The sequence below is a fragment of the Branchiostoma floridae genome, chromosome 8, assembly GCF_000003815.2.
Source record: "Branchiostoma floridae strain S238N-H82 chromosome 8, Bfl_VNyyK, whole genome shotgun sequence".
Lineage (NCBI taxonomy): Eukaryota > Metazoa > Chordata > Leptocardii > Amphioxiformes > Branchiostomatidae > Branchiostoma > Branchiostoma floridae.
In genome coordinates, this window is record NC_049986.1 from 6756139 (window position 1) to 6772834 (window position 16696).

General features: G+C 37.9%; 1 protein-coding gene across 16 annotated transcripts in view; it reads right to left on the minus strand.

Moving 5' to 3' along the window:
• The window catches only part of LOC118421649 (potassium channel subfamily T member 2-like), a 151816-nt gene that overhangs the window by 55418 nt on the left and 79702 nt on the right, over nucleotides 1-16696 (minus strand). Inside the window, exon 1 of one of the 16 annotated variants that reach the window (XM_035829079.1) lies at nucleotides 6927-7861. The exons of the other annotated variants lie outside the window; for them this stretch is intronic. Within the exon in view, the coding sequence (XP_035684972.1) occupies nucleotides 6927-7009 (83 nt within the window). The 5' untranslated portion in view covers nucleotides 7010-7861. Of the gene's footprint in view, nucleotides 1-6926; nucleotides 7862-16696 lie in introns of those variants that run through there. 16 annotated transcript variants of the gene reach the window in all.

A 16696-nucleotide genomic window follows, 5' to 3' on the forward strand; every position in this document is an offset into this window, starting at 1 on the left:
AAGATAGGAATGAAAGTCATTAGCAAAGTGACTGTCTTAAGCTTAAGCCAACATATAATCATGTGGAGGGCAGTGCACTGCACTAAAGGATGATGAGAAGCTTTCAACCCTAATGCCTTTCTTTATCCTACACCCACTACACGGTTATTTTTCAAGCTTGACTTATGCCTAAAGAGTGACACTTTAAATGAACAGGTTTACCATATATTAGTGCTTTCTAATCCTCTACCATCTGTGTTCCCAACCTAGGTAGGCATTATGGGCACACAGTTAGGCCTAGAAAAAAAATGTTGTGTTTCCTGTTTCCCTACCTACCCCAGAAAAACCTGCCAACCCTACATTTTTTTAGGTGGGCAGTGTCGTCACGTAGCTTTCAGTTAGAATTTTTATTCAGCCTGCTTCTTATTGAAGTAAAAACACTGCTTGTCCTATCAAATGAAGGATAGATGTTATCGATTTTGCACAAAATTAAAAGTTTGACATTGAAAGACAAGCTTTCCTCATGCATGTCAGTTTACTTTGTTCAACTGCATTGTAATATGTATCATTGTTTTGGCTGGCCTAAAGAAATTGCAAAAAGATAATCCCTACCTACTGACCTTAATTTTTTCAGAACTGAAACAGAAAACACAACATTTTGTATAGGCCATATAGAATGGCAGGCCCTGATGGAATCTAGTGTGAAATACGAGATCAGGTCTTTGGGTCGGGAGGACTGCAGTAAAGCCACCAATTAATCAAGGAGAACTCATTAGCCACTGATAAAACTTTGATGGCCTGGTTTGCTATCTTTCTCACTATCAGCTAGAAGCAAGACAATGATGAAAGACTCTGTATAACAGTGCCTTTAGCACCATCAAGCACTCCCATGAATTCAATATTTGGCCTGTATCCTTTTTTTGGTCATGATAAAGCAAAAAAAATAACATAAACTTTTTTCATAATGTTCACCAAAGCTAAGATACTTGAAACGAAAAGGGAAAAAAAAACTTTTAAAAACTTTAAAACAGATTGTGAGTGAGCGTTTTTAGTAAACAATTGGAAAGTCAAAGAATACTTTTGACCATGTATGTCTGCAGCTTTAAATTTGTTTCCGTCTCACTCCTTGTTTGGAAGTGTTGTTGGTTTTTGTTCTTGTAAATCTATTTTAGCTTACAAAATTTATCAATTTCATGTCGTGAAGTTCAGATTTCTTGGACCATGGAGTGAATCTTATTCCTGTCCTAACAACAGCTTTGTCTGTCTTAAAACTGAGGAATATGTCCTCAAGACAGCCCTGCTTTTGTCAGTTAGCAAAAAGCCTATACCCTTTGGAGCTTCTATCTTTCATGTGCATCACAGGATCCCATGCTTTAACCAACAAAAGTTGAAGCTTCAATATAATTAATCCTCTGTAAACTTTGGTACCCAATCCCTGTATGACCTAATTCTAGGAATGAAACCAATTTTGATGAGGTCTTGTGGGGCCAATATCTTCAACAGAATTACTTGTAGATATGATTGATGGCGCCATGCACAAATGACCAATTCAGAGTGACTGTTTTCATATAGACGAATATGTCCCTGAGGAAACAATAACTACATTTCCGTATATCTATTTTGTCTCTAGCCTCAAAATGTTACAAAACATTTCAACAAGGCAATATATCAACCATTAAGTTCAGTTAACTGTTTGTCTCTGCTTATGCAACCTTTCAAAGTGACAGCTACATAGTCCAAAATAACTCTCTACAAACTGTTACTACATTGTAACAGCAAGGAGATTATTATTGGGCTGATCCTTGAGCATGGAATAATGCTTTCAGCTTCAACTTACATATTGAATATTTTATTATGAAGAACTTAACTGTTATACAACCAATCATAAACTTCAGTAAAAATCGAAAAATCTTAAGATTTTTTAACTATATCCCAGAATTTTTGGTAAATCTTGAGATGTTTTGACTTCATCTGGAGATGTTTGGAGTTTGATCTTGATTATTTTTGACATAATCTTGAGAATCTTGAGACATTTTGAAAAATTGCAGGATACTTTGAATGACACTAACTACACTTAAACACCAACCATTTCAACTGCAAGAGCAGATTGAAGTCTTTCAAATTAGTGCATGATAAAAAGGCCACTTGCAATTGTTTCTGTGTGACTCATCTTACCCAATACTCAACTAAGATATTCTAGATTCTATTTGGATTGAAAAGTTATCAAATATAAAGCGGTAAGCAGCCTCATATAGAAATGTAATCTTTGATGAACATGTCTGACATTTCAAATTGTGCATACCTAGATTCTATTTGGATTGAAGAGTTATCAACTATAAAGTGGTAAGCAATCTCATACAAAAATATAATTTATAATGAACATGTCTGACATTTCAAATTGTGCATACCTACTGGTTAATGTTCCATGATTTATTAGTAGGAGGGTGAGCTACCATGTGTTAACTGTTGCGCCGTATTCAGGAGAGATATCTATACCCTCAGGGAAGAGAAACTGCCATGCACCAATTTTGGGAAAGGTCACGATCATCAGCAGAACCACTGAACAAGCAATGGAGGGAAATAAAAAGCACAGTCAGTCAATCATGTTGGCAAAATAACTGTGATTTTTTACAAACCGTCGCTATCTACTGTATTTTTTCTGTTCAAATGTATTTGTCATGATGTTTCATAAATTTGTTTACATAAAATGACAAATTATATGAATTATAGGAGAAGGAATACAGATGCTAAGAGAGCTCCTACACCTTTAATCTGCAAGCATTATCTACTTTTTTGGGTACTTTTCGTCCGAAGTGTAATGCTACATTACCTTTATCTGCGGGGTAACCTTTATCCGTTGAAATATTTGGGCATATCTAGTACACAAACAGTGGTATCAAATTGCAACATTTTCAAGATATCGCAGTTTCTAACCACCGTCCATCGTCTTTATATCATTAAACACCGTTTTTAAAAGCAACGGATATAGGTTACCCCGAAGATAAAGGTGAACTAGCGTTAAATGGAATTCTATTCTGCCTTTTAGCAATCATAAAAAGAATCACTCTGCCCATCCTACTGTCCCAGTAAAAAAATGCTAGATGCCGTATAAAGAGTCTGAAACAAGTTTACAAAGATTCTGTATGTTTGTATCCCAATCTACTATACTGTAATTACTGACTTTTTCAATTAACTTTTATGCTCACAGTTTTTACGGAGGCAGCTGTAATCTGAACTTATCATTACTGATAACAAATTTTAATCACTGACAGCTGCCACTGTGAACATTTAGTTCCGAGAACAAGTAAAATTTTCTCAAACCATGAAAGTTTGGTACCGAGAAGACAAAGTGAATTACAGTATGCAAGAACAGATTAGTTACCTATTTGTAATAGGTTTTGAACTTCCATATTTTTCATTAGCTTTGAAATAATTTTGGTCTTAAAACAATATTCCGACTGTCAGCATCAATAATGTTCTTGAAACTTTAAGGTGAATTGGCCTAATGTATAACACACAAAAAATGTTTATGAGTATGGAGCAGTTAACACTAGTTCACCTTTATTCGCAGGGTAACCTATATCTGTTTTACCTAAAAACAGGATATTTAGGGATATCACGCTACTAGATGGTGGTTTCAAATTGCATTTTTTTAATATAGTGCAGTTTTAGACCACCGTCCATTGACTTGATATCGCAAAATCCCCGTGTGTTAAACACAACGGATAAAGGTTACCCCACGAGTAAAGGTGAACTAGCATTATCAAATTTTAGTAGTTTATAGAAAACAACATAATTAATGTTTTCTGAATTAGATCAAATTTTATATCATTCCCTGAAATCCCTTTACAACTCACATTTTGTAAACTTTAATCTTCCCTGAGTGTTACGGAGAAGTCATAAAGTGTAAATGTTGTAAAGATATGCGCCAGTCAATTAAAGACACGCATGCAATAACATGGTAATGGTTGCCAAACCAATTGCTGATGTAAACCCTCATAAAGGTATTGGCCAATTTTGACACTTAAAGGCATCTGCTAAAGTTGCAACAATGTTTAAATTGACTTTGCTACAAACACTCAATTTGTTTAAGTCCCAATTGTCACTTACTTTTACAGCAAGGCATGAGCAATGGTTTAATATTCATTTAGATCACATAGTTTAAAATTATATTCTCATAGTGTATTAGTAAGAATCACATAGTCAAGCAAAATATTTCAATTTCCTGTTTGGGTTAAAAAGCCAGTGAGCTAGGCTACGGGACTAGTTAGGTGAGGTGAGTTGAGGTCAAACGTAGTATACATGCAAAAGCCATCTAGTTCCTTCATTAAGACAAGTGACTTTCATGAGTTATCGTCTCACTAGTTTTATTCAATTGCCACTTGCCAAACTTTGCCAAACAACTTCAGGGCCAACTTGAAGAGAATCTGATAACCTTTGATAAACGGATTGCTGTTATGTCCAGTGGCTGGAAGATTGACGGAGCAGACATCCGGCCAACAGCCAGAAATCAAACTGGTCCTTGGACCGCACACAAAGCTGTTGTGATCAGGTTTGTGGGTGCGTGATGCAGCTTTACGTGGGATGTATTATTCATGGTCATTCTGAACTATAGCACCTTCAGTGGGGTTACCAGAGGGTATATACCAGCAAGGTGTGAAAGCCCTTTTAAAGCGTATTGAATTTCGTAGTTACTTTCATTGGTAAAGGTACAGCCTTTCCAGGGCCTTCACATTGAAACCGAATTAGCAGGAATCAAGCAGAACCATTCAGTCAATGAAGAATTTGCAACGTGAGAATTTCTAGAATGCACTACGAATACCCAGGAATGTAAAAGAATGGTCATTCTGACGACATTCCACTTCTCAGGTGAAGGGGACTTTAGTCCTGAAGCTCTTCTGAGGCCATAAGGGGAGTGGCTTGTTAATACAAAGTGTGTCATAGGCATGGTATTGGCCATGGATGATAGGGCCCATCCCTCTCTTTCTACCATCTTTTACCTCCACAATCAGATGGCTATTCACATCTGTATGAAGTAAAGGCAGTCATGTAAGACTCTTTACATTATGCCCAAGGCCTCAATTTCTACAAACGTGCTCACTCATAAATGTGAAAACATCAGTGAGAATGAAGCTTGTGACATTTGACATTTAGAATGTCATATTCCCACGCAAAGATATGATCAGAAAGACATTGCATGATGCAAGTTTTTATCTGTTGAATCTTCTTTTAGCTCATTGATGGGGATAAAAAAGAAAACTGATGAATATGGGTGGATACCGAAAATTCAGTTACAGGTATGGACGTGAACCTGAAACATGGACCTACTTGTAATAATCTGTGAAAACTTTCGAATGGGTGATACTCAAAACAATGGTCAAGAAAGGATTCTGTTAGGTGGAATAACAACGTCCATTGTTATTTCAAAAACCTACCAGAGTCATTAAAACAATGCTAACTGCCTGTCTGTTTTAGACCAAGTTTGACTGTAGAAGTCTGATAAAAATGACTATCAACTCTCCTGTACTTCACTCTTGTTCTTTTCTTGTATCTCTAAGCCCCAAAGCACTAAACGCCAGTCTGTAGTGACGGTATAATCTGTTCATTTTCAAATCAATTCAACATCCGGTTTACTGATTTTTTCAGGTCCGTTTTTTCTGAACCTGTCCAACAAAAAAACTGTTTTGTAGTGGTACACCGTACTACTGCATAACTAGGCTTCCCTCAGAAAAGCATGCCTGATTAGACAGTCTAATTGGGTTCAACAAACATTTCAGGTGTGGTAAGACTGCATTAGCCCCATCAGCCGTTCAGTACCAAGGACAGACACCGCCACTTTATGAAGAACAGGTATACATCATCATTATGGTGAAACATGGGGATTATAGCACAAGCTGTCATTCCCATTCTGTCACACAGTACATTTGTTAAAAGCTTTCAAATGCAACACTGGGCTTAAGATTCATTTCTGGAAATTCTAAAAAAAAGATAAAGGTGCACAAGAAATATTTTGGGGGCACAAGATGTAATAAAGGTGGAATAATTGTGAGCGCTCATTACAACAAAGATCCTCCTTTTTAATACACAAGAAATCAAACTTTAGAAAAACAAGACATAATTTAGAATCTTACAGAAAATCTTACATTGAATAAATTGTAACCAAGGGGATTCATTGTTTTGGGTCGTTACTTGGTAAGACTATTTTGTAAGGTTATGTAACGGGTTACCTCTTTTCCTAGACTATCTATTGTACACAATGCTTTGTTTTCTTCAAAATCTTACATGTTTTATCTTCCAGACACAGGTCATCTTATGCTAAAATCAATTGACAAATATATCTAATTTCAAAAGTGACAGACAAAAAAAAGAACCTCAACATATGTTAGTAACCTATGCAAATAGGTGCACAGGTGCACTAACAGTCATATTTGGGTGGACAAAAGCAGGTAATGCCCAGTATTTATATCCATACAGCTAGTCAAATGGAAAGATTGATTGATGGATGGAGAATATTGATATTGACAAGATGTTGTTAAGAATTTTTTGGTTTCTGAAATATTGATGACAAACCAGAGACCCGTAAATATTAATTAGGCTATAGCTTGAATACTGGCACACGAAGATAGCTATTGGAGTCCATGATGTGAGCAAGTCAATACCTTTTATAATGGATATATTAGAAGTATATGAAAACTGGCTACAAAGAATGGTCCTAATTTCAACAAATTAGTGCAAAAGTGGTATTTGAACTATGTCATAAAATGATTTTTTCTGTGAAAAGCTGTTTCTTTATGATTGTAACCTGCCTACATAGAAAAATTTTATCACCCAACATAACCGTGCTGCCATTTTTTTTAACAATCTATAAATCACAAAACATCTCAATACACAGCTAAGTAAGAGTTCTTGTTACCTGATTAAAGCATGATAGATGATAAATATGTTACCTGTTTAAAGCATTGAGGCTCATGTCTCTGGGTAGGAATCCATTTGACAGCTCCACAATCTTCCTAGCTGGTGCGTGAAACATGGCAGACAATCTATTCCACGCTAAAACACTGTCAAATATCGGACTGGTACCACATGTCTGTACCCAACAGTCTTGTCTCCTCCACTTCTCGAGATTTCCCCTCTTCTGAACCCCACACACCTTTCACCAGGTCTGTGCACTTGCTTCGTCCATGAGCATCAATACGTTGAAGTTCTTCCATCAATTGCCGACTGATTGGAGTTGGCATAGGGATGCTGATTTCTCTAAATTTTGTTTCAGGTTCCTAGCGGTGGTGATGCCCTAGCAACCATGGCCGATCCCATGTCAGGTCCCATCAGATTACCTGGTCCACTGCCTCCAATGTTGATACCAGTAATCTCCTAGATCCACTCCCACTGGTAGAGACAAATGATCCTTGGAGGTTGCGCTACCGTCTTTCTATTACCAGCCGAGGTGTGATGTTATTACCAAGATGGGGTATTTTATGATTTCTGTGGCCTCCAGTAATCCAAGTCGTGATCAAACATAGGAAACCACTCTAGAAGATTCCTACCAGACCAGAGGCAGCTTCCATACTCGTTGGTTGTGGTGTCTGGGTAAGTGGTGCTAACCTTGCGTCAGAATATGAGACTGGTTCGTGATTGCTCAGTTTACCTCCCTCCAGCAATTTATCAAGAAGTTATCAGAGCAGAAAGATCATGCATACACCTCTCCAATAAGGCAACAGTAATCATGCCTGAACCATAAAATATGGCTGTGATTGCCGTTCCTCCAATGGTGTCAACTGTGAAGATGTGTCTCCAGTTTTCTAATTCTGTCCAGCATTGAATATACACGTAATCCAAACAGCTAACAGTCAGATTATTCACTCAAATCAATTGCCAGTATCAATTAAATCATTAAAGCAGTATGTAATCCACCTAAAGCACAAAGAAGGAATGTCTTTACCCCCAATCAGACAAAAATGAAGTCAGTGTTTGGAGACCAATCTGTGATGCCTGAAATAGACCAATCTTATACCTACGGCCTCCATTATGTCGTTTTAGTCCATCTGTGCCGCCGCCTCCATCGGTGCCCGGTTGTGTCTAGATGAATGACTATTTAAGCCTTGGCACACCTGCGTCCAAACCTGGTGATCCTGCCCGCGCCTTGGATTCCAAAGCAATCCGTCATATCCAGTTGTCTATTGACAGAGGATGTGAACAAACGACGTCAAAACTCACGATTCAATTTGCAGGTTCAAATCTTCCAAGATGAGGGGAGTTTTTCGTGTCGCTTTTTCCCGGAAGCTGGTATCTCGACCATAGTCAATTGGGCTGGTGTAGAGAAAAACGTACTTGTCTCTTGTCTGCCCCTGGTGACCGTCAATATTCAAGAAAAGCTGTTCCCAATCGTGACATTAGGTATGCAAAATTGATTTTCCATACGTAAAACTGCCCAGGAAATGCCATTGTTGCTGATGCGACAGTTCAAGTGGAACCTATTAAGAGTGGTTGAACTTGCCTCCAACTGCCTGCTTATCCAAACTGCAAGCAGATTATTTGGTCGACAAACTAGTGTGGCCTTTTACAACTTAGATAAAAACTTGCAGTCTAGTTAAGCCTTGGCTTCTCCTCCCTGAAACTAATCAGTGTCTGGTACTCAATCAGTAAGAGCGGCACTGACGTTGGTGGTAGAAAATTCATACTCAATCACAGGCAGCGGTGACAATATAACCACAGTCATCAGGCAGATGTTCGCAGATTTGGTCCTCTCTTGTAGCAACTCTTCTATCAGGTCCAGATCTTTATGGCTGTAATTGCGTCCCTCTGGTTTCACAGAGAGGTCCTGTCTGAAGATGGATGTGATGACGAATGGTCGCAGGACCTGGCTGATGTCATCAGTCAACTTGAATCAAGCTCTGCAAACGGTCTTCCTTGGAAGCCTGCCCCCTCACTTGTCAAGGAACAATGGAACTGTCCGTCCCGAGGATATCAGAGCACACCCCTGGTCCCCAGCGTCATCAAATATGCATGGTGGTAACGGTGATAAAGACGAAGTATCCAATAAGTACAAACTGTACGACTCTAATATCTAGAAGCTGGAGTAGTTTCTGGTAACATTATAATTATGACGAGGCAAATGAAAAGAGTAACATTACAGTAACGGAAGTGCGAGATTTCCAACCATAAACTGTGCAGAATATAACGTGATAACCTAACTGCTGTCACCAATAGCAGAGGAGATAAAGTTGTATTGGGCAATTTGCCAACAACGATAGTAATCTATGCACGCCACATGTCGTAAAACAAAAATATGTCATGAAAGGAATTGGACCATATCAGGATACACCAATGAGACTCCCATAAGACTACGTATGACTCTTTATTACATTCTAGAGGGATCAAGTGTGAAAATCGATGGGGAAGGTGACAAGTAGGCTTGATAAAACCACTGGGAAAAGCATGGACAAACGCAGCAAAATATCCTATGCCATATACACATTATATTGTGTTACATCTTAAAAGGTTGCAGGAAGAAAGATAACAGTACGGTAGCTATATATGAATTAAGATGATTGCAAAAATCATGTACCTGCAAGCAAAGCTTCTTCTACTATGAAAAAATTGAATGCTTTAGATTAAAAATGCTCAATATTTTATACAGAAAACTTAATATATAAATTTATTATATAATATTTTCAAAACTGCCACCTCTCTCAAGGCCGATAGGCCAATGTGAGATATGAATATTGCCCTAGAAAGTCGGTATTTGATTTCCTTGTAGGCTTTAACTGCCCTTTTATAGTTTATGATATCCCTAAAGTTCAATTTAAGTGTTATAAAGGTTTACCTTTTTCTATGATGTACTCTACCAAGTCACAGATGAACTTTCATACTAGTGCTAGTGCTATCATAAATATTGTTAAGCTAACAGCAATCAGAATACAATAAGAATTTCTAAAAGAAAGAAATTAAGTGTAGAGCTCTTATCGCTATTTGATTAGGGTAAACGTCACAAGATTACGTCTTTGCCAGGCAACAGAATGCAGCTATCAGCTGAACTGACAGCAAACCCACGCAACAGCAATTGTCTGGGTTTAACTAGCAATTATAATGCCTGTTCCACCAGAAAATATCAGTAATGACTGCAAAATGAACTACGCTGAAACCTTAAACAGCATAACTGTCAATAACAATGCTGGTATCATATTTCTTCTGACAATTATGATGGCGCAGCAGAAAATCCACAAAATCCAGAATCCATGTTGGGATCTGAGGGCAGGCCTGTAACAATTAGTCTAGCTTTACAATTGATGGTAAGTCAATAGAAACTCGAGTGTCTTAATACTCAAGCTGAATGCACAAAGCTCTGTAGGTAAGGCCTAGGAAAAATATTTTGTGTTTCCTGTTTCAGTCTTTAAAATAAGTAGGGTCGGTAGGTAGGACTATCTTTTTTTCTCTTGTATATTTTAGGCTAGCCAGAACTATAGTGATACAGAATACAATACAGTTGAACAAAGTAAATTGAAATGCATGAGGACACTTGTCTTTCAATGTCACATTTTGTGCTTTGTGTAGTGTTATAGTTTGAATAGACTGACTGACATTAGCATATTAAGATACATTCATTCTTCATTAGATAGGACAAGCAGTGTTAACGTTTTTACGTCAATAGGAAGCAGGCTGAATAAAAATTCTAACTGGAAGCTATGTGACTCCTACCCCCAAAAGTCTAGGGTTGGCAGGTTTTTCCAGGGCAGGTAGGGAAACAGGAAACACAACATTTTTTGCCAGGCCTAATACACAGAGAATCAATGTTATTGGATGAAGCAACATGACATTTACTCTGTAGACTGGTGGGATCTGTAAACCTTTTAAAATTATCAGCTCGGAGACTCTTGGAAATGTCAGACTCTTGTGCTGAGATGGTACGTAATACAATTACTGAGTACTCTATAATTTATAACGTTAAGGCTTAAGAAAAAATGTTGTGTTTCCTGTTTCCCTACCTACCCTAGAAAAACCTGCCGACCCTAGACTTTTTGGGGTGGCAGTTGAGTCACATAGTTTCCAGTTAGAATTCTTATTCAGCCTGCTTCCTATTGAAGTAAAAACACTGCTTGTCTTATCTAATGAAGGATAGATGTATCTATTATGCACAAAATTGAAGTTTGACGTTGAAAGACAAGTGTCCTCATGCATTTCAGTTTACTTTGTTCAACTGTATTGTAATAATTGTATCACAGTCTGTTGTTTTGCCCAGCCTACAAAAATTACAAGAAAATAGATAATCCCAACCTACCGACCTTATTTTTTTCAGAACTAAAACAGGAAACCCAACATTTTCCCTAGGCCTAAGTGTTATCTGCAAGCAGCAATAATGGCCTGATCCATATGGGCTAATCCACTTAATATGACAAAGTTGAAAAAATATGGTTTTTACCACCAGTCCTTTTTCTTGATTTTCGGCAAAAGAGTCATTTGGGTGTAACAAAGTTTATACTATATTTACTAGCCTTGACCCAAATTACACTTATAATTAATAATTGTGTCTAGTTAAGATTGCTTTTATTGATTTTGTGAGCAGATTAAAAATTGCACTAGAGGGTTGAAACTTACACCAAATACCTAATATCATGATTATAATCTAACAAGAGATTCTTAAGTAATGCTGTACACAAACATACCGCTATACACAAAACAATACAGCCATTTTTCATTATAAAGGTAATTAAGAAATGAACAGGTAAATGTAAATGCTGAACATCAGTAGGGGGAAAGCATTTTTAAGTCCCCATATCGATCCAATACTGATAAGCAACCCGCATCATTTATCAAAAATGATTTCAACTGGCGCCTCTAGAATCTGTCTGTCAATCAAAATGTCAACCAAAATCTGATCAAAGTGACATGGTTTATTGGAAGGACTTTGTTTAGGTACCTTTAAAAGATTTCCTCATCTCTATTTGACAGGATGATCTCGGGATTAAGAATAATGGAGCAGAACATGATTTCATACGGTCCATAACTCTTCTATATTAAATTGATAAAGAATTCTAGAAATCTAAGACCAAGAATTTTATGCCAAGGATTGGATGAAACAGAGGTAGACATACCAAAAAGGTAAAAAGTTCAGCAATGACATATTACAAGTAGAGGGCCATTATGTCACTGATGTTGACTTGGCTAATAAATCCTACAGTAATATAATCAGGTACTCAGCTGTTGCAAATGCAAACTTGTTTGTAGCAAAATACCTATCAAAAGTACAGATTGGGTATGAGAACTTGCCATCTAGAAATAGATTACCTATTCCTCTATGGGTATAGTGTTATCTTGAAATAATCCTGCATCAAAAAAGGTAAATGGTTCAAATAGACCAAAGTAATAGCCACCTTAGGTGCAAAGAAAAGAACAGTCCAATCCAAATGTCCCAAATGGCACACAAGAATCAACTATCCAATTTCGTGCTGCATTGGCAGTGTGGAAGAGGTAGCAGTTGGAAGTAATGGCTTTGGTTTCTTTTGAATCCAGAGGCTACCTTTGGGGGTATGCCTTGTTGCCTAGATGTGGATATCAATGGCTGCTTATAGTATGCTTTGCTAAATTGTCTCAATGCTCACTCTTGGGTCTACCATAGGCCTCTTAGCATCAACAGAAATAGTACAGCATAGCATTCCATTTAAAGTCTCTCTTCTTTACTCATTTTTACCTATTTTCTTAATATAGTACTGGATATTGCTAATTGAAACTGTTGTTACTGTCCATAGTGCTGAAATTTATGCAGTTGCCATCCAATATGATACTATATACAATATGCTAGCTATTCTTTTACTACTACTGTGCAAAGGTATATGACAGTAACCAATGTATTTGAAGCATGTGTCTTTGAATTCTACTAAGGTTGAAAGGTTATCAGAAATCCAATCATTTGAGCTAGAAATATGGAGCAGACGTCAGTAACTTTGGACTACAATTTCCAACATTCAAGATTTATCTTTCTACTGCCAATACGTATTGAGTATAGAAATTCAATATTAAAATTTACAATCAATGAATATGATTCTACACCTTTGTTTCAGCATCTGTGTAGATGAGCACATACTATAAACACCGAATACTTTGACACCGAGTATAAAAGTTTGTACATGACACATTATACATAACTTTCAGTCGACAGGTATATCTGAAATCATTACTGCGTGCAATAGGAACATAGGTCTGATTTATTTGTAATCTTACATTGTGGTACTGTGGTATCAAAGCTTTGTTGCTGCATTATCAATTTCCAAGCTGACGGTGCCTCCTATTGGATAAGAACTCTACTGTCTATTCTTAGCTTTTCCTTGGAGTTTATCTCTGTCATTTTGTGCTGTTGATGTATTGAATGTTATTGTGTGATGTCTCACTTGAATAGCTAGTCATTGAGACTGTCACACTTTTTCCTGTGAGACAGTGCCAGACTTATTGATGGCTCTTTGCTGAAGATTTAAAGATCGCTGCAATATTTCCTGACCTTTTTCTCCAATTTTTTTTTCAATAGCTCTTTTAGTTTGTGATGAATCATCACTTTGAGAAGTCATTCCTATCACTTAAAACAGGGAATCAAGATGTTCCTTTAATAACAAGTAAATGTCAAGAAATACATTTTTTCATACAGGTAGCAAAGGAATACATATTTTCAATTAGTAAAAGCTTCCATAATAGATATTTACAATACGCTGAGTTAACTGGGTAATGTCAGTCTCATGGATAAAGATATTTCAGGAACAGAAGCAGAGTAGAAAGACAAAACTTTTCATTCCAAATCTTTCATATACAGTCAAACCTGCCCGAGCGACCACCTCTTCTCAGCGACCACCCTGCCATTTCGACCGCTTTTTCTCGGTCCCGATTTTTTTCCCATTGACTTAAGCATTAAGCGACCTTTTCTCAACAACCACCTGGCCAACGCAACCGCGACCGGCCCAAATTGGGACCCATAACGACCGCATCATTTTCAAAATCGAGGTTTTGATGATAACTAGCGCAATTTTGTGCCAAAATCGTTGTAAGAAAATCCGAATTTAGTTGTTATAGAAGTTCTTTAAAAATCTATATCATAATAAAGTGAACGAATGCTGAAACGTATATAGCCTCATACTTTTTCAAGAAAGATCTGTGTAGCTCATACCTTTTTAAGAAAGATCTGTACGTGTGAGTGCTTTTGTCCAACTGTACTGTACATTCACCCTTGCGTAAGTACACTATATCGGGACGTACCGGGCATTGAATTCGAAAGGTGCACCGTAGTTATTTCAGATCAAGAACATAGAGACGCATAAAGACTTTTTTTGTAGTTAACTGACAGCATCAAAGTTCCCTTACTGTCTAAAACGTAGTGTACAAATACTTGAGCTTTAAAACACTGTATCGTATAAAAACAGTGTGCTTGCTATTTGCCATTAAACACAACGGAAACCATTTATACTTTGCATCGGGCATGTTTTGAGTCGATACTCTTCTCAGCGACCACCTGTCCAAATCGACCGCTTTTTTCCGGTCCCCCGGGTGGTCGACTTGGGCAGGTTTGACTGTACTGGTATGGCAAGCAAAATTTGTCTTGTTTCTACTGGGTACACAAACTTCAGGTTCAGGTTTGTTGACCTGATTGTGAAGTTGAAAGCTTATGACTGGGCGATACAAAACAATAGTTCATTTCTCTTCAAAGGATTAATCTGTTTGGTAGAGCATCCAACTTCCACTGGTATTTCAAATCCTATCTCCATGTTACACTAAGTGCCTCTGTTAACTTGACCAAGTTTGACTTTAGAAACTTTATAAAAATGATTATCAACTCTCCTCTACTTTGTTTGTTATTTTCTAAACATAAGCCCCAAAACATATGAATGCCCGTCGCTATAACTTTATTTTCTAATTGGTCAAATGATTTTTTTTCAGGTTCGTTTTATCTGGACCTGTTAACATCCATTGGCATAATACCGGTCGGTTTACTGCAATTTCTCAAGCAATGCTAATTTGGCAAATGATCAACGCATCATTTTCTCCAGTTACATGTTGCTGTTACAGCTTACCTTTGCCACTTCTTCTGTGTAAATTATTTTGTCTCTCTGGTCCTGCTAAAAACATAATATCGTAATTGGAACACACCGCGGAATTGCACGGAGAACGGGCGCGTGGTTGGAAGGGGGTGCACTATACCGGTCGAACGAAACACGGCACAATTAACTGCCGCTATGTACCTCTGTTGTTCCTTTCTTTCCTGTTAGTAGTTGCACAAAACAAAAATCTGCATGAGCATACAAAAAGTCATGAGAAAATGGGCGTATACTGACAAGAATTTTCATTTAATTTTGGTCCGTCACAACCGCTATGACGTAAAACTTTACTGCTGGCCGTAGCATTAAAAATGGCGGGAAAATGGCGGCGTACGTTCAATTTGACCCATTCAGCCGTAGATCCGGGCTATTATGCAACGGTTCCTCACAATTTACACGAGTTGTAGGTCACCAAAAGAAATTCAAGATTGCTGTTGAATTATGCTCGTCTTGTGCCGTGAGCACATGTGATTATTATCTACAAATCTGGCGATGAACGTGACAGTGTGTTTGTCCCACGACGAGCTCGCCTGCCCCGAAAATGACCTGAAAACTTTTGGCCTTGTTGTCTTCGAATGCATTGTTATCGATGCTTTGTAAATTATGTATTGGACACCTAGATGTCTGAAGTGTGCATACCTCAGAAATAACTATTGTTGCATGTGTAGATCTCTTTAAGTTCCACTATTTTTAATCGACCGGTATAAGGCTTATGACCGGTATTATGCCAATGCATGTTAATCGAGAAAAATGGTTTTGTACTGGTACCAACCTCTACTTGTTTCCTTTTCAGTAGTGATACATTCAGGCACACAAGATTTTGTCTTTGTGGTGTCAAACATGCTAACCTTTACGTGTCAATCTGGCTAACCTGCCTGAGGCCTCAAGGACAAATGCATTCAACTTCTATCACGATTCATTACATTGGATTTCAAGCCCATTACCCATCAACAACAGGGGATCAGGGGCTGCCAACGTGCAGATTAAAACCTTGACCTTTGTGGTTAACCCTTTGGATAGGTCAAAGGTCAGTCATTTAGGGATCAATATCTTTATCATTGAAATCAATGGCATGGGTCATCTGCATCGGAGATAAAGCGCAGGTCTGATGACATGGAAGTCGACAAAGATTATGAAGATCAATCAAAAGTAGTTGTAAAGTGGTACAGAAATTATTGCTTCAGCACAATTCTTTTTCCATTCAGGTTTTATGTATGATTTATTACTGGAAATTCATTTGATTCATCTTTAGGTAGCATGCGTGGTACAGGTAGCACGCGTAGTCCAGTGGTTAGCGGCCCTGCCTCTGGAACTATAGAAGCTGTGAGTTTGATTCCAGCTGTGTCGCTCACCCGACATGCACGCTACCGGAAATGGCTGCAGTCCTTAGGATGGCATGTTAACCCTCTCAACGCGAAAAGCCATTTTCGTGGCTTTCCCGTAGACCGCGAGAAGCCACGTACGGGGCTTCGTACGTCACGTTTTGGATTTTGAACTTCCTGCCCACCATCATGACGAATCCAACAACTAGAACGCTGGTAATTGTAAGAGAACCAATCAATCAGAAAACATACAGCATTTTGACTTCATTCAAACCTTATGTGAACGTAATCCAGACGCTAGATAATCATGAGTGCTTCAGGGGC